The 13728-nt window shown below is 36.8% G+C and overlaps 5 protein-coding genes across 6 annotated transcripts; 1 reads left to right on the forward strand and 4 right to left on the reverse strand.

The window, feature by feature from the left end:
- The first annotated feature begins 2862 nt into the window (after nt 1-2862).
- Nucleotides 2863-4538, forward strand: LOC110846114 (SEC14-like protein 2). The gene is made up of 6 exons (XM_022092747.2): nt 2863-3292; nt 3372-3447; nt 3521-3564; nt 3631-3745; nt 3818-4024; nt 4102-4538. The coding sequence occupies exons 1-6, from the start codon at nt 3176-3178 to the stop codon at nt 4476-4478; spliced, it is 936 nt and encodes a 311-aa protein (XP_021948439.1). The 5' UTR covers nt 2863-3175; the 3' UTR covers nt 4479-4538.
- Nucleotides 4465-7420, reverse strand: LOC110846108. Its single transcript, XM_022092740.2, has 6 exons — nt 7131-7420; nt 6889-7069; nt 6209-6828; nt 5145-6136; nt 4960-5084; nt 4465-4895 (listed from the first exon to the last, which is right to left on the reverse strand). The coding sequence occupies exons 2-6, from the start codon at nt 7033-7035 to the stop codon at nt 4692-4694; spliced, it is 2088 nt and encodes a 695-aa protein (XP_021948432.1). The 5' UTR covers nt 7036-7069; nt 7131-7420; the 3' UTR covers nt 4465-4691.
- Nucleotides 7421-7652: 232 nt separating this feature from the next.
- Nucleotides 7653-9237, reverse strand: LOC110846113 (GTPase Obg). The gene is made up of 5 exons (XM_022092746.2): nt 9056-9237; nt 8843-8989; nt 8684-8781; nt 8240-8625; nt 7653-8185 (listed from the first exon to the last, which is right to left on the reverse strand). Exons 1-5 carry the CDS (start codon nt 9194-9196, stop codon nt 7761-7763), a joined length of 1197 nt encoding a protein of 398 aa, XP_021948438.1. The 5' UTR covers nt 9197-9237; the 3' UTR covers nt 7653-7760.
- Nucleotides 9238-9337: 100 nt separating this feature from the next.
- On the reverse strand, nt 9338-11600 carry LOC110846116 (trypsin-1). 2 transcript variants are annotated; one of them, XM_035850224.1, is made up of 9 exons: nt 11424-11600; nt 11166-11364; nt 10814-11100; nt 10597-10757; nt 10103-10528; nt 9993-10039; nt 9806-9930; nt 9677-9733; nt 9338-9611 (listed from the first exon to the last, which is right to left on the reverse strand). In XM_035850224.1, the coding sequence occupies exons 1-5, from the start codon at nt 11515-11517 to the stop codon at nt 10367-10369; spliced, it is 903 nt and encodes a 300-aa protein (XP_035706117.1). In that variant the 5' UTR covers nt 11518-11600; the 3' UTR covers nt 9338-9611; nt 9677-9733; nt 9806-9930; nt 9993-10039; nt 10103-10366. The 2 variants fall into 2 exon arrangements, with proteins under 2 accessions (XP_035706117.1, XP_021948440.2); XM_022092748.2 differs by having other exon boundaries at nt 10814-11103.
- A 99-nt stretch (nt 11601-11699) lies between these two features.
- LOC118435077 lies at nt 11700-13678 on the reverse strand. Its single transcript, XM_035850225.1, has 4 exons — nt 12824-13678; nt 12501-12767; nt 12385-12436; nt 11700-12328 (listed from the first exon to the last, which is right to left on the reverse strand). The coding sequence occupies exons 1-4, from the start codon at nt 12906-12908 to the stop codon at nt 11845-11847; spliced, it is 888 nt and encodes a 295-aa protein (XP_035706118.1). The 5' UTR covers nt 12909-13678; the 3' UTR covers nt 11700-11844.
- Between the last annotated feature and the right edge of the window lie 50 nt (nt 13679-13728).

Raw genomic sequence — 13728 nt, forward strand, 5'->3', positions numbered from 1 at the left:
ATTTTCTGCTAAATTAATTTAAAAATTTGGATTATTGATCCTTAATCCGTTTTTAAATTAATTTTGCGACCCTCTGTACATATTTTCAACTAATTTTGTAATGAAAAAGATTCAAGACATTCGGTCTTCAAAAAGTTTAACAATTTTGAGGTGCAATTAATTGTCTGCAAATGTGCATCACCTAAAATCCATGAAATAAAATAATTTTAAAAAAGCTTGCTTAGGCGAGGCGCTGCTAAAAGTGAAAAACAAGGCCTCTGGGAATATCTTTTAAATATCTCGTACCTTTATCATTGTAACAGGAGTTGGTGACTTTGCATCACCGCGAGGCCAAACATTTTACGCCAAGCCTCTAGTAATAAAGAATATATTCTCAAGAATTCGCAAGAACCTAACTAATCTGGGTTCACGTCAAAATTATCATTTATCACTTTTTAGTTCGTACTGACAACTAGTTGTTTTAATATGTAAATAAAATTAGGAAATACCCTCGCGTTGTTATTCGTGCGTCGGCATCTTAATTTTTTGCATAACACCTATTGAAAATTGTGCACATCCATCAAATTTTATTAGCTACCTGAATTACTGGTTAACTATCGAATTTAATTATGAGCTAAATAAACATTATTGATCATATTGGTCCTCTGCATAATAATTTTACAAAATCCACTCAATTTTATAACCCTTTCGAAGCAATAAGTTTGTTTAAGCGTTTATACATATAGATACAATTTTAATTAGCAATAATTGAATATCTTAGCAGAAAGTGTAAGTAATAAACGTCGTGGTATGGTAAACGGTAAAAATGTTTGGCCTCGCGGTGAGACAAAGTCACCAACTCCTGTTACAATGATAAAGGTACGAGATATTTAAAAGATATGCAAGAGGCCTTGTTTTTCACTTTTAGCAGCGCCTCGCCTAAGCAAGCTTTTTTAAAATTATTTTATTTAGGAAAAAATTCAAAAAGTAACGTATCCGCTTTTGCGACGTAATATTGTGCAGGATATTTTTGGCCTTCTTTTCTAATCTTGTCCACAATAGCGATAAACATTTCGTTGAATTTTTGATACTGTGCTAATTTGATATCTTGACATCCTTGTACTTTAACAAAGCGAATGAATATTTGAGCCGACAGTGGCATTTCAGCTTCACCGTCCTTCAACATGTGCAAATCCTCCTTTTCCAATCCCTTCACTTGCGATTCTGCCATTTCAACTAGCAAGACAATTTTTAAAATATTAGAAAAATACTAATCATTATTATTAATTAAATAAAAACCTGTAGTAACTGCAGGTGAGTCCCCATCGATTTCATCTTCAGCTAAACTTTTAAGCCACGTCTCGTCCGCGGATAAGACGGGGTCGCCATCTTCCACCGGCAGATTTGTCAAAGATCCGTCTTTATATTTTTTCAGAAATTCTTGATAAACTTTTGAATTCGGACAACCATACGTTGCGCCATAAAATGCAAAAGTTTTTGCGCCCAGGGGTAACGCCTCAACGTTCACTGGTGGCAAATCGGTGGTCACTTTTTTCTTCTCGTCGGCTGATGGTTTCACAGTGGATTGTTCGGCTCCGCCAGCTTTTTCCGTTTTATTCTGCGGAATTGGTTGGCCAGCTGCATTTAAGAATTTGACAATTTTGACCAACTATTGATATTAACAATTCAAGTTTTACCAGCTTTGGTTTTCGATTTTCCTTTTCCTTTTTTACTAATTTTTTCCAGTTCCTCTTCTTCAGCGCTGTCATCGTGTGGCGTGGATGGTTTTCCAGGTTTCCTACTCTTCGTTTTACCCTTTTTACTTTGTTTCACAAATTTTTTGAAAGCATTGTTTCCGAAATCTTTCCCACCGAAAAACTGATTAAACCAGAGTTCAACTGGATTGCTTGGATTTGCGCTATTGTAACCAAATTCGTAATTTTGTCCATAATTTGGTCCTCTGTTGTGCGAGTAAATCACGGAGCCTTGCACTTGCGGCTGCTATGAAAAATGGCTTTTTTTAAATTGATTAATTATTTTTTTTAGTAATTATTGCAAACCTGAAATGTTATTACACTTGGGAGAAAAAGTAAAAGTAATTCAATCATCTTGGACAGAGGAGAGGAGAAATTAATAAAAAAACGTGTTTCGTAATTTGCAAATTCTAGAATGAAAGAAAAGCCTTGAACGAAAAACAATGAGACATTTTTAGTACAATTAAAACAGGAACTTAAATGACGCCATAATTTTCATTGTCTTAAAAATCATATTTGTATTACTTTGTATAAATGAATTTCTTTAAAACATTTGGATTTCATTTTTTACGTGTTTTAAATCCAGTCTCAAGTGATTCGTTTGATTGCGTCTGCGATGAATTTTCATTCCCGGACCTATTAAATAAATACATGAAAAAAATTTGTGTAATTTACATTAAATTATCATATGATCCATACTCGATTACGCATGAAACATGTTCATTTTCTTGTGCACAAGTCTGACGCTCTCAGCAATGGAAAACAACTTTTTTTAAATTTAATGCAAGCATGAATTATTATAATTTTCTGAACCATGAAAGCAGTCGAGCGAGGATGCATAGGCTTGATCAGTTTAAACGTATTTCGGATGATGTAAAAAAAAATGGTCTTTTGTCTCAAATTGTCTCATAAGATTGGGTTCTTGATCTACCTTGAAAATTATTCAAGATCACTTTCAAGGATTCTATAATAACAATTAATTTGTTGAGCTTCAACTAATTCTCCAACTATTTATTTAGCAAATGGATGAGTTTAACGCGTAGAAATTTATAATAAAATATTCACAAAAATTGAGACTTTCAGTTTCTTGATCAAATAGATAAAAAATGTGCATAAAAACATAAATCAAAAATCCCAGTCAGAATTTTCCACTTGTGAAATAAAATTAATTATTCGTTTAGAGGCTAATGGATTATTGACTAATTTTCCTTTAAACCCAATGTACCCGAAGTATGCAAACTTTGCACCCGAAGATGTGATGGCTATCGGATGACGTAAATTAGCCCAAAATGATTAGCACGGACGCTACTGCTGATGCTGCTACCGCTGCTGCGGATGTCAATAAATAGAGGAATCATGTTTCATTTCCTTTTCAGTATCTCGTAGAGTCTCCAATCGTCCAGTTTAATCAGAAAACAATTTACAGTATTATTCAGACAACAATGAAGGTCTTCATCTTTATGGTGGTGGCGGTGGCGGTGCTCGTTGAGGAGTCCACGAGTATAAGTTTGGAGGAAGAGTTGACCCTCACATACGACCATAAAGTTAAACTTGATAAGGTCAGTGTCATTTCATCTCAAGGATTGCCGGATTATTATACAATTATTTATACAAACAAATTATGTTGTCTTTACACAGTTCAGAGACCTTGTCGCTCATCGATTACCGCATGACTACATGAAAGAGGACTTGCATCTCATTCGATGGCTTAGAGGTGAGGTTCCGGTCTAGTTTTTTTAGTCATTTTTTTACAGGTTGTTTTTAAAGATTTTTTTTGTAATTCTTAGTGAATGATTTCAACATTCCTGCTGCTGAGAAGATGATTATGGAGGTATGACTTTTTTAAATATATTTATAGATTGGAGAATAAAATGCATGCATACATTTTTTTTAATAGAATGTAAAGTGGCGAGAGGACAACAACATTGATAATATTTTAACTGAAGACTGGAGTGAATTTGACAAAGAATACAAGCTCAGTGTCGAAGGATGCGATAAACACGGAAGACCCGGTATGTAATATTAATTTTGCATGTAAATTATGGGTTAAGAAGTATGCAAACTAATTACTTATGTATTGTTAGTAATTTCGACGACAATTGGAGATTGGGACATGAGAAAAGCAGTGGTCACCGGGCGAGCGGAACGAATGATGCGTTACACTGACAAACTAATGGAAGAAGGAAACATTTTAGTTCGACATTTGCAAAAATTGGGACAAAACGTGACGCAATTTGTTGAAATTTTTGACATGTCGAATTTCAATTTAATTAATCATGGATGTGCTCAATGTAATGCATTTAAACTCTGTTAAAATTTTAAACATTTTGAATGTTAAAATAGCTTAACTAAAACTTCAAATTTTCAGGTATTGCAATCTATTCTTATAATTTCCAATCTTACGAGAAGCACTACCCTCTCAGCGTGCACAGAGCAATCTCTGTTAACACCCCTGGAATATTTCACACCGTGATGAGCGTGTTCCGACCCTTGCTGTCCAAACAGACGAGGGACATTGTTTCCATTTACGGGAGGGATAAGCAAGAATGGCAAGTGGCTTTACAGAAGGAAATCACGCGTGAAAATCTGTCTAAACAATTTGGTGGATTAAGAGAGGAAGTGGCCGATGTGAACGACTTGAGAAAAAATCCCAGTTTGTATAAATGTCACCAGTTTGATGGTACCATTACGGGTTTAGTCGATTCAAATAATAATTTGAAAAGAGAAGTAGTTAAAAGTGGATAATTTTGTATTTAAATTTTTTAAGAGGTAATAAATTGACTTTATGATCTAGTTTACATACAATTTTTAGTTTCATATGCGAGATTCACTAGTTAATCACCGATAAAAAAATCACATAAAAAAGATAATTTTTGCATGATAGTAAATTAGATCTTGTATTTAAAATGTAATCATTTCCCAGAAGAATGTATGAGGTATGACTAGAGTACACCAGTGTCAAATATATACGATATTCTTAGTACTAGCTCCCGGACCAGTTTCAATTAAAATTTCAGCATTTTTCAATGCTCGACAATTCATCAAAGTTTGCTTTACGTCGATCAGCGAGGCTTTGTAGGGCTTGTTGATCTTCAAATGTTCCAAAGTTGCGCAACATTTTGAAGTCGGCGATGAAATTGCTTGAATCCCTTGAATCGTTATCTGCAAAACATTAGAGAACATACAGAATATAAGATATAGAATTAAAAAGAGGTAGCAAATTTACCAGTTTGTCCAATTTATCCTGATCATCCCAAACTTGTAATGTTTTTAATGGCAATTTCGAAAAAACTTTGACAAATGAAACATCAGTTATTTGCAAGAATCCATTCAGTACGAGGTGATTCAGGTCTGAAAAAATACACAAAATTAGCAACAATCGAAATAAATAATAAAACTAGACTGGTTTACATTTTAGTTGTAGCATTGTAGATTTATTTTTCTCTCCACCACCACCCACTCCTACGATACTTTGATCACTTAAATTATAACATTTGTGCAAAACCAACTCTTCCAAGAGTGGTAATGCATCGTATAATTCAAAGAAATCTTCATTTTTCCTTCCCCAGAAATCTAAATGAAGGATTTTGAGGTTCGGAAAATTATAAAAGGTTCCAATGTGTTTGAAATTTGGCGATTCTTGAGTGAGAAATGCTCCATCGGATTTTTTATCATTTATTGTGAGGATTTTGAGTTCATGCAACCCAGGCCGGTGATCTAACAAGTCTTCAATGAAGCATTTATTCTTGTCTTCTCCCCATTGGTTATCTTCGTCGCTGATGCTGAGTAACAGGCTGGCTTTCTTGTTTTCACTCACGATCGTGATTGATTGGACATCGGTTGGAAGGAGTTGGGCAGGACAGGTGAGGTAAATCTTGTTCATAGTTGGGAGGTAAACTATGATGGAGAATTTCGCTTCTGGTGGCATAAAATGTCTGCAACTTGAATGGAATGAATCTCGCTCAATCTCCATCGTCGATAGTTTTAAATCTTGAATAGTTCCGACGATGGATTTCACCGTGTAGTTTAATCGATCCAAAATGTCGGGGTCCGTCTGTTGCGCTTGAACCAATTTCCGTTTCGTAGGTAGGGCAAGAAATGGAACGTTTTCCAATCGTAAATCGATCCCGGTGGGACAAGTTGGAGAGGATTTCGAGTATGACAACAGTTTCTCCAATGCGCCGAAGGTAAATGGGATCGAAGCTTTATCGCCTTCGCAAGAGAAATTTATACACAAAGATTTTGCTAATAATTCACGCTTTGGGGATTCATATTTAAGGAATTGCTGAGGTTTTGTAGGGAATTTCGTGGTGGTGGTGGTTGACTTTATGGAAGTTTGGCGTCGATTTTTTAGATAGTTCAAGAGTGGAGTTAGAACAGAGATTTCAAAGCTCTCCTTTGTCCTGCGTTATAAATTCAAATTGTGCAATTACTTGTATTTTTGGATGAATTGCATGTATGTAAAAAATACTTACATTGGATGTTCATCTTGATCAGGGAAAAGCAGTTTGAGTATTTTCAAATTAGGCGTCAAATTTAGCAAAACCGACAGAGCGTCCCCAGTGTATTCAATACTCAAATCGAAAGCCACATGTAAATAGCTCAATTTAGGAAAATGGACCCCGTTTTCTAAAACTGCTGGCAACAATTTAGATCTGATTTCCGTCATCCTTAAAACAGCTATGCTTTCCAACGTTTCCCAACAATTGAATAAAAATGGTCGCATGGTACAGAAATTACAAGCTGAACCCACAAAATCCATTCTTAATGGGCAATTGATTGATTTTAAACCGAATCCAGGCCTTTGATTTCGAGATTTTAGTACGAGCGATAATTTTTCTAGGTTTGTGTTTAATGTGGAATCATTCCCAAGTATTTCTTCGAGTTGGAAATGGTCGAGAAAGAGATTGCTCCAGGGCAGCGATTGCGTAAGAGCGACAAGGTCAGGCAGGTGGGGCAATTGATTCGGATGAATGGCCACATTGAAATTGAATAAAGCTTCCTTCGTGTCACAAACTTGCTGGAATCGTCGACATACTTGGCGCATCGATTTATACGTTCGAAGGTCGCAGAAAGCCATTATCTTTTCGAGTATCTAGATTATCAGATTGGTTACTTAAATTATTTTAAAGCTATTGTTTGATCTAAAAATTACCTCGTTTGGGATCATATTCAAAGTTAACGCAGTTTCTTTTCTGGCAGTAATTTTGGAGGAGGAGGACGGTGGTTCATCCGTAGGTCCAGTTTCCGGGGGTGTTTTAATCCGAGTCGTAGTCGTCGTGGAGGATGGTTCAGGGGCCATTTTTTTATTTCAAATATGTAGGAACAGGTCAGCTCTGTAAATTTGTGTAAAAATTAATCATCTTAAGTATTGCAATTTTGCAAAAACGATAATACCAATTTTAAGGAAAGACGGAGTGCAACAGGTGTATTCCCAATAAGACGATTAATTTTAACGATGACGACGCGGTGAATTGAACTTTTTTTTACAAGATTTAATAATATTTTTGTGTATCTTCTGTTAAACTGCTGTTGGTGTTACTGCTGGTTGTTGCACTTTTCAAAGTGTGACATTTTTCAGCACAACAACACTTCCTGCTTCGTCAGAGAGAAGAAATGGGATGATGAACAGTGAGTGTTGTTGAGGACGATGGTGATATAACAGAGTGAGAAGGAGAGTGAGGCTACGTGCTGAATTATGTGTGTGTGGGTGGCGAACCTTGCTATTGATTTTAGCACGACGAGTTGCGAATTGCCAATTCCCAGTTGCGAATTGTGTGGCACCGACGATGAGATACAGACATGCCAATTTCCAATTCATCCTCTCCGTGCGATAGGGTGACATTATTATTCATTCAGGTGTGTCAAGTATAGAGAGAGATTAGAATTTGATGGTGGAGACACGTGGACACGATATGCTTAATAATTTGTTGGCATTGACCGTTTATTTTTCTGAGATAAGTTTGTCTCAAATTGCCTCAAATTCATGAGAAAATTAGTTATCCAGTATTTAAACAATTTATTAAATCACCTCCATTTAACAGGCCCCGTACTTTCCTCTCTGACGGGATTATAAACTAAATCGACTGCACTCGCTTTTTTCCTAGAATCTGAAATCCCTCTAATTTTAACTAATAATTCTTTTAACCCGAAAGAGAATTTGGCTGAAATTGGCAGTATTTCTTGTGGGAAGTCAGACTTAAATTTTTGAAAATTCTCTTTGGCAAAATCGGTGTCTAATTTATTTGCTAAAATAATAAACGTTTTTTCAATCATTTTCGGGTCGTATTGTTCCAATTCGTGGTGGAGCGAGTCAAATTGGTCGAGTGGGTCCGGTTGTGAAAAGTCAATCACGTAAATTAAACAAATACAGCGCTGGATGTGACGAAGGAAAGCGATTCCCAAGCCCCGATTCCTATGAGCGTCAGGAATTAATCCGGGGATGTCGGCAACTGGAATTTATTTATTTTTTATAAAAGATTGAGAAAAATAATTTTAAAAATTACCCGTCACTCTCTCCATGTCGTTGAAGAAGACGACTCCCACGTGGGGTCGTAACGTGGTGAAAGCATAGGAGGCAACCTTTGGCCGTGCTCTGCTAATTGCTCTTAACAGCGTGCTTTTCCCCGCATTCGGATAACCAACCAGTCCAAACTCGGCAATGATGGACATTTCCAGCAAAAATGTATTGCTTTCTCCTTTGCCACCAAATTCTGCCAATTCTGGGCTTTGATTTTGTGACGATGCGAAAAATTTGTTCCCTTTTCCACCTCCGCCACCTTTCGCAGCAACGAAAAATTGCTCGTCCAGACTTAAATCCGAGATTAAAGTAGAGTTTGGTGGCATCGTTTTTATCATCGTTCCCAACGGCACAGGGATTATCGTGTGGGTTCTGCAAATTTAGTGCATAGTTAAAAATTGGTAATAAAATCCAGAATTATTATGCCTACCCATTTTCTCCCGTGCAATTAGAACCACGACCAGCGCCACCAGGTTCACCTTCTATTTTTGAAGGTAAATGAGATAAAGAATTTATTGCAGAGGTGGCCTGCAAAAATTGGGAAATTTATTTATTCACTCTTTACTGGTTATGATATATTTTTACGAACTTTAAAGATGACGTGACCCCCACTGCCACCATCGCCACCGTCTGGACCAGCAAATTCATTTCCAAATATACGTGAAAATGCGATACACCCATCACCACCTGAACCACCAGTTGCAATCACTTGCTTCTTGTCTATGAATGGACTGGACTGTGAAATTTATTTAAAAAACAATGTTTAAAGAAATTCTCAAAATTTGATTCATCATTTACTTACCATTTCCCTGTCGCCTTTTCCCTTTCGTCGTATGATTGGCACTGGCGTAGGGGGGGATGTACTGCACCATTTTTTATTGGTGGTGGTGGGTGCGGTTCTTTTGTAGATGGAAAATATTAATCTACGCGTGGATATTGACATTTTCAGTTTAATAACATCATGCTTAATGCTTTCCCCCCGGTTTAGTCTCAAGTTTCTCATAAATCTCAATTTTCTCACAAATTCACCACCACACAGATCAGTCTCAATTTCCTCATAAAAATCAAGTTCAACTGCATTTTCCACACAAAAACGATTTATTAACTAATCATTTATCAATCCTAATGACATCGAATTCTGGTTTATTTTCTTTCCATGCTTTTAACTTGGGATGTGTGCTGTTATCAACCTCGTTGTCAATTAAATAGTGCAATGACAACGTCGAATCTTGTCCATCTCGCTGCAGATTTGTGTATTTTCCAGTAGTTCCAAAATGTTGATAAAGGACCTGCTCGTCGACGCCAGTGTCGTTCTCGTACCACAACTGGGGTTGGTATACTCGAGTCCGCCCAATGTACTAGAATTTGGAAATAGTTTCTCATCTGTTACGTTTTTTAAATTATGAGTAGTGTAATTACTAACCTCGTTGGAGTTGCTTATGATTCCAGGGTCGTAATCGTGCATTTCAATGCTAAATAGCTGCAATTTTATTTTTATAATTTTTTATAAATAATTTTTCCTGTAATAACAGTTTTTAAAGAAAAAACCTACGATTGGATGTCCATAACTCCAGTCGAATTCAAACAAAGCAGGAATTATCCCAGATTTTGTATCCATCAATACTTTTGAAACGTATGCTTTGTGATCGTACTCATTTTGGACTTTGACAAATGGGTCTGCAAAAATTTATCACCTTATCGTAAAACACATTTCTCTTAGCAAAATAAAAAAAGCTAACCAGTTTCCCCGGCTTTTCCCCCTCCAGTGTCCTTTTTGGGAATGTTTCTAAAAGCAAAATAATTGCTATTTAAATTGTCAATTTATGGGTGAAAAATACAATTAAATTACTTGAAAGCTAAGACGAACTTGACGTTGAAATCAGGGGGAATATTTCCTAAGATTTCCCAACAACCCACGAGAAAGAACCAATAAATCAGTGCCTTCATTTTATTGTGTTAGTAAAATACGCTTCCATATAATTATTAAGCATAAAATTGAGGTCATTTAATATTTGTTTATTTTGTGACAATTGTTGTATTTATCTAGCACACGTTTAATTGACCTTTTTTAAATAAACTTCCTTTATAAATGGTACGAAATTTGAGTCCAGTTCTACAATGATATTAAATTCGCTTTAATCCACGGTAGGAAATAAGAAATCCTTGTGTAAATTCCAGGAATCCCATTAGAACAGCCTTCACCACCGGAAACTAATCCACTCGCCACCATTCGACCAGTGTCACTTTTTACAAACAGGGCAGAACCTGAATCGCCCTGTGATTAGAATTTCCCTAATAAATTATCTATTAAGAATTTAAGGGATATTTACAAAAAGATCTTACACTGCAACTATCTTTTGACCCATTTTTCCATCCAGCACACAAGTGAGAAGGTTTTGTAATCCAATCAATTCCAGCAGATTTATACGCTTCTTGACACTTCGAATTGGACCAAATTGGCAGAGATACCTTTTTTAAGCGACCGTCACGCAATAATCCGGTTTCTAAATTGGAATTCTTATTAATTTTTAAAATATCACAAAAATTAGTGAACTTTTACCATGATCTTCTCTTGACTGCACCCCCCAACCGGCCACATAGCCCCACAATTTAGATTTATTATCCGTACTCAAACAAGCCGGTTGGACGTGAGAATTCCACTCGAATCCACGACCTCCTATTCTCACAAGGGCAATGTCATTATGAAAATCGGGATAAAAATATGAAAATCCTGGATGCATTATTAATTTGGAGAGGGTATGACGCTGGCCGGGAGTGTGGGACGATTTCATATCGTTCGTTCCAGCAATTATTAACGTAGAGTTTAACAATACCGTGGAGGTGGTTCTGCTGGCATTAACAAATAAATTTGTGAAATTACTTACACTCGACTAAAAATGATAAAAAAATACCCGTATAAGTGGAAAATGAAGCAATGGGCAGCTGTGAGGATGTGATGGCGATCGAGAATGACTCCACCACAAAAGTGGGACCCTTCTTTACTCTGGAGGGAGACGGTCCAAGGATATTCGCCTCCCAGGGCGTCACTGCCACCGATTATTCTGTGGGAACGCTGTTGTTGCGATCCTATTCCGCATGTGGTGGTTGATACTGTTTTTTAGTGGAATTTAATTAATTATTTTTCTTAATTGGTAGTTTATTAATTATACAATTAATAAATTCCGCTGGGGAATCCTTTTGGTGTGATAATGTCCAAAATGTTGCAATTGTTGTAATTTGCAAAAGTGCTGCCATTGCAGACATATTTTATAAAGATGGAATATTTATCACATGGAAATATGGAATGCAATATTTTCATTCAATGGGAATCATTTAAATATGACATTTCAAACGTGTGTGTGTCTGCTGCATATGAAAAAATAGAACAAGTTGGCATTTGCATGGGAACATTGGGAACAAGGCAGTGCAGGAAACTGGTGTGGGTTCGATTAGTAGTGACATTGGCATAGATTACAAAAATTGTTACAGTTGGCAATGTTGATTTCTTTAGTGGAAATGTGCGTCGCATTTTTTTCTCCCATTTTCCAAGTGATAATTTTATTAAAAGCCAATTTCTTAACAAGAAAAATTCTACTTATCCGTTAATAGCATTAAAGACACGGTTTGTGTAATCCAGAAATCCATGAAAACGAAAGGAGTGCCTTGATCGACGAAATTTCCTCCAAACTTGATTTTGATTTTGTCCAGTGCATTTAATCTTTTTCGAAAAACGGAAACTCTTTTGTAGTGGATGGATCTGGAGCTGAGAAGTTTAAGGAAATGCTGGGATTGGACGTAGGCCAATGCAGCGATTTTAGCAATGAAAATAATACTTAGTCCATCGGAAGCAATGATCGGAAAGAACATAATTGCAGGAAATGGGATGGCGTGTCTTAATTTTAAGATGGCAAACATTCCCATTATGGCCACAAATATACCCACGGCTATCACACCTGGAAAAAATGCGTCTTGAAATACCGTGTTGAATATCTTGTTCAGTATTTGTATTTCTCGGTAAATCTTTAAACTCAGGTCGTCCTTTTGGGAACCTGACGTCGCCGCGTTTCGATGCCCCCTGGAAATGTTTGGCGTTTTATTTTGTGTAACGAATTTTTTTAAAGATTTTTTTACCAGGTGAGCAATTTGAGATAAAAGTCCTGACACCTGACTCCCACGAGAAGACCTGAGATGAATCAGACCAAGTGTTCCATAAAAGCATTTTCCATATTTCGCGAGAGATATCTCACCTTGGAAAACGTAAAATAGTCCGTGAGGAAGTGCAATGATCCAAAGATAAGCATCCGCCATTAGCACGATTATTTGCGTAGTAAAATCGTGTACAGAGCATGATCCAAGCTGACTTTTGAAGAAGACGTAGCCCAAATGTGGAGGCATGCAGCTGTTAACAGCGAGTAGAACGGTCATTAAACCAGGCAATCCGAAACTTGACACAATTCCCAAACTCATCAAACTTGAACAGATCTTGTCCAATTTCACGCCTTTCATGTCTCGAACTGTAATAAAATGAGATTTGTAATTGTAATTATTTTATTTCTTGACCATGATTTACCAGGAAGATACAAATTTTCGAAATTGATGATGGATTTGAACAGGAATTCCGTTTCCTCCCTCTTTTTCCAAAGTTCCGTTTGCATCAGGGCGCAAACTCCCCACGCCGCAGTGAACGCTGCGCCGAGCAATTTTTCCCAAACGCGATTCAAACTTTGAGTACTTAGAAAGTAGAGCAACGTGCCGATGGTGTAGCTCCAGTGGAGGAACACGTTGAATTTTACCAACGTTAACCGGGGGGTGGACCTGGAAATGGGGTTGTTTTATTAAATATTTACTGAATGTTAAGAAATTTCTAGAAACTTACTTGATCAAAGAAATGTAAAATGTGGACGGATCTCTTTTAAAATAAATTGTGTTGAGTGCATTGCAAATTGTGAAATGGGTTTTGGTGTATCTTGCCAGGTTTTTGTACATTTGGCTGGAAAGGGGGGACGTTTGGAGGAGGAGACGCATGTTGTCAAGGTCTGAGAGGGGGGGTCGATTGGGTGCAGTTTTAGTAAAGGAGGTGGATTTTTTAGAAGAAAATTCATAGTTTAGGACGGGTGGTGGGGTGGTCGACATTGTTACTTTGGGGATTTTAGGGATTGTTAGGAGAGGAATTTCGAGTGAATGGCAACTGTGAAGGTTGTGGTATTTATATAGCGGTCAGAGGTCACGATTTCATGGTATTTTAGAGGCGAATGAGTGGCAATTGGCGAAGCTTTCATATGAATTTTGTATAAACGAGAATGCGAAGATTGATTGTGAGATTTGAGAAGAAAAATGTACAACACGAACAGTCATTTTCTTTGAAATGTTAATGGGAATTATCTGTCGGAAAACAACTATATCAAAACTCGTGCATAATTAAAGAGTGCCAATCCCCACGTGGTTTCTTAATTATTTATGCTTCGTAGAGACGGG

Source organism: Folsomia candida, unplaced genomic scaffold (genome assembly GCF_002217175.1).
Source record: "Folsomia candida strain VU population unplaced genomic scaffold, ASM221717v1 Fcan01_Sc003, whole genome shotgun sequence".
Taxonomy (NCBI): Eukaryota; Metazoa; Arthropoda; class Collembola; order Entomobryomorpha; family Isotomidae; genus Folsomia; species Folsomia candida.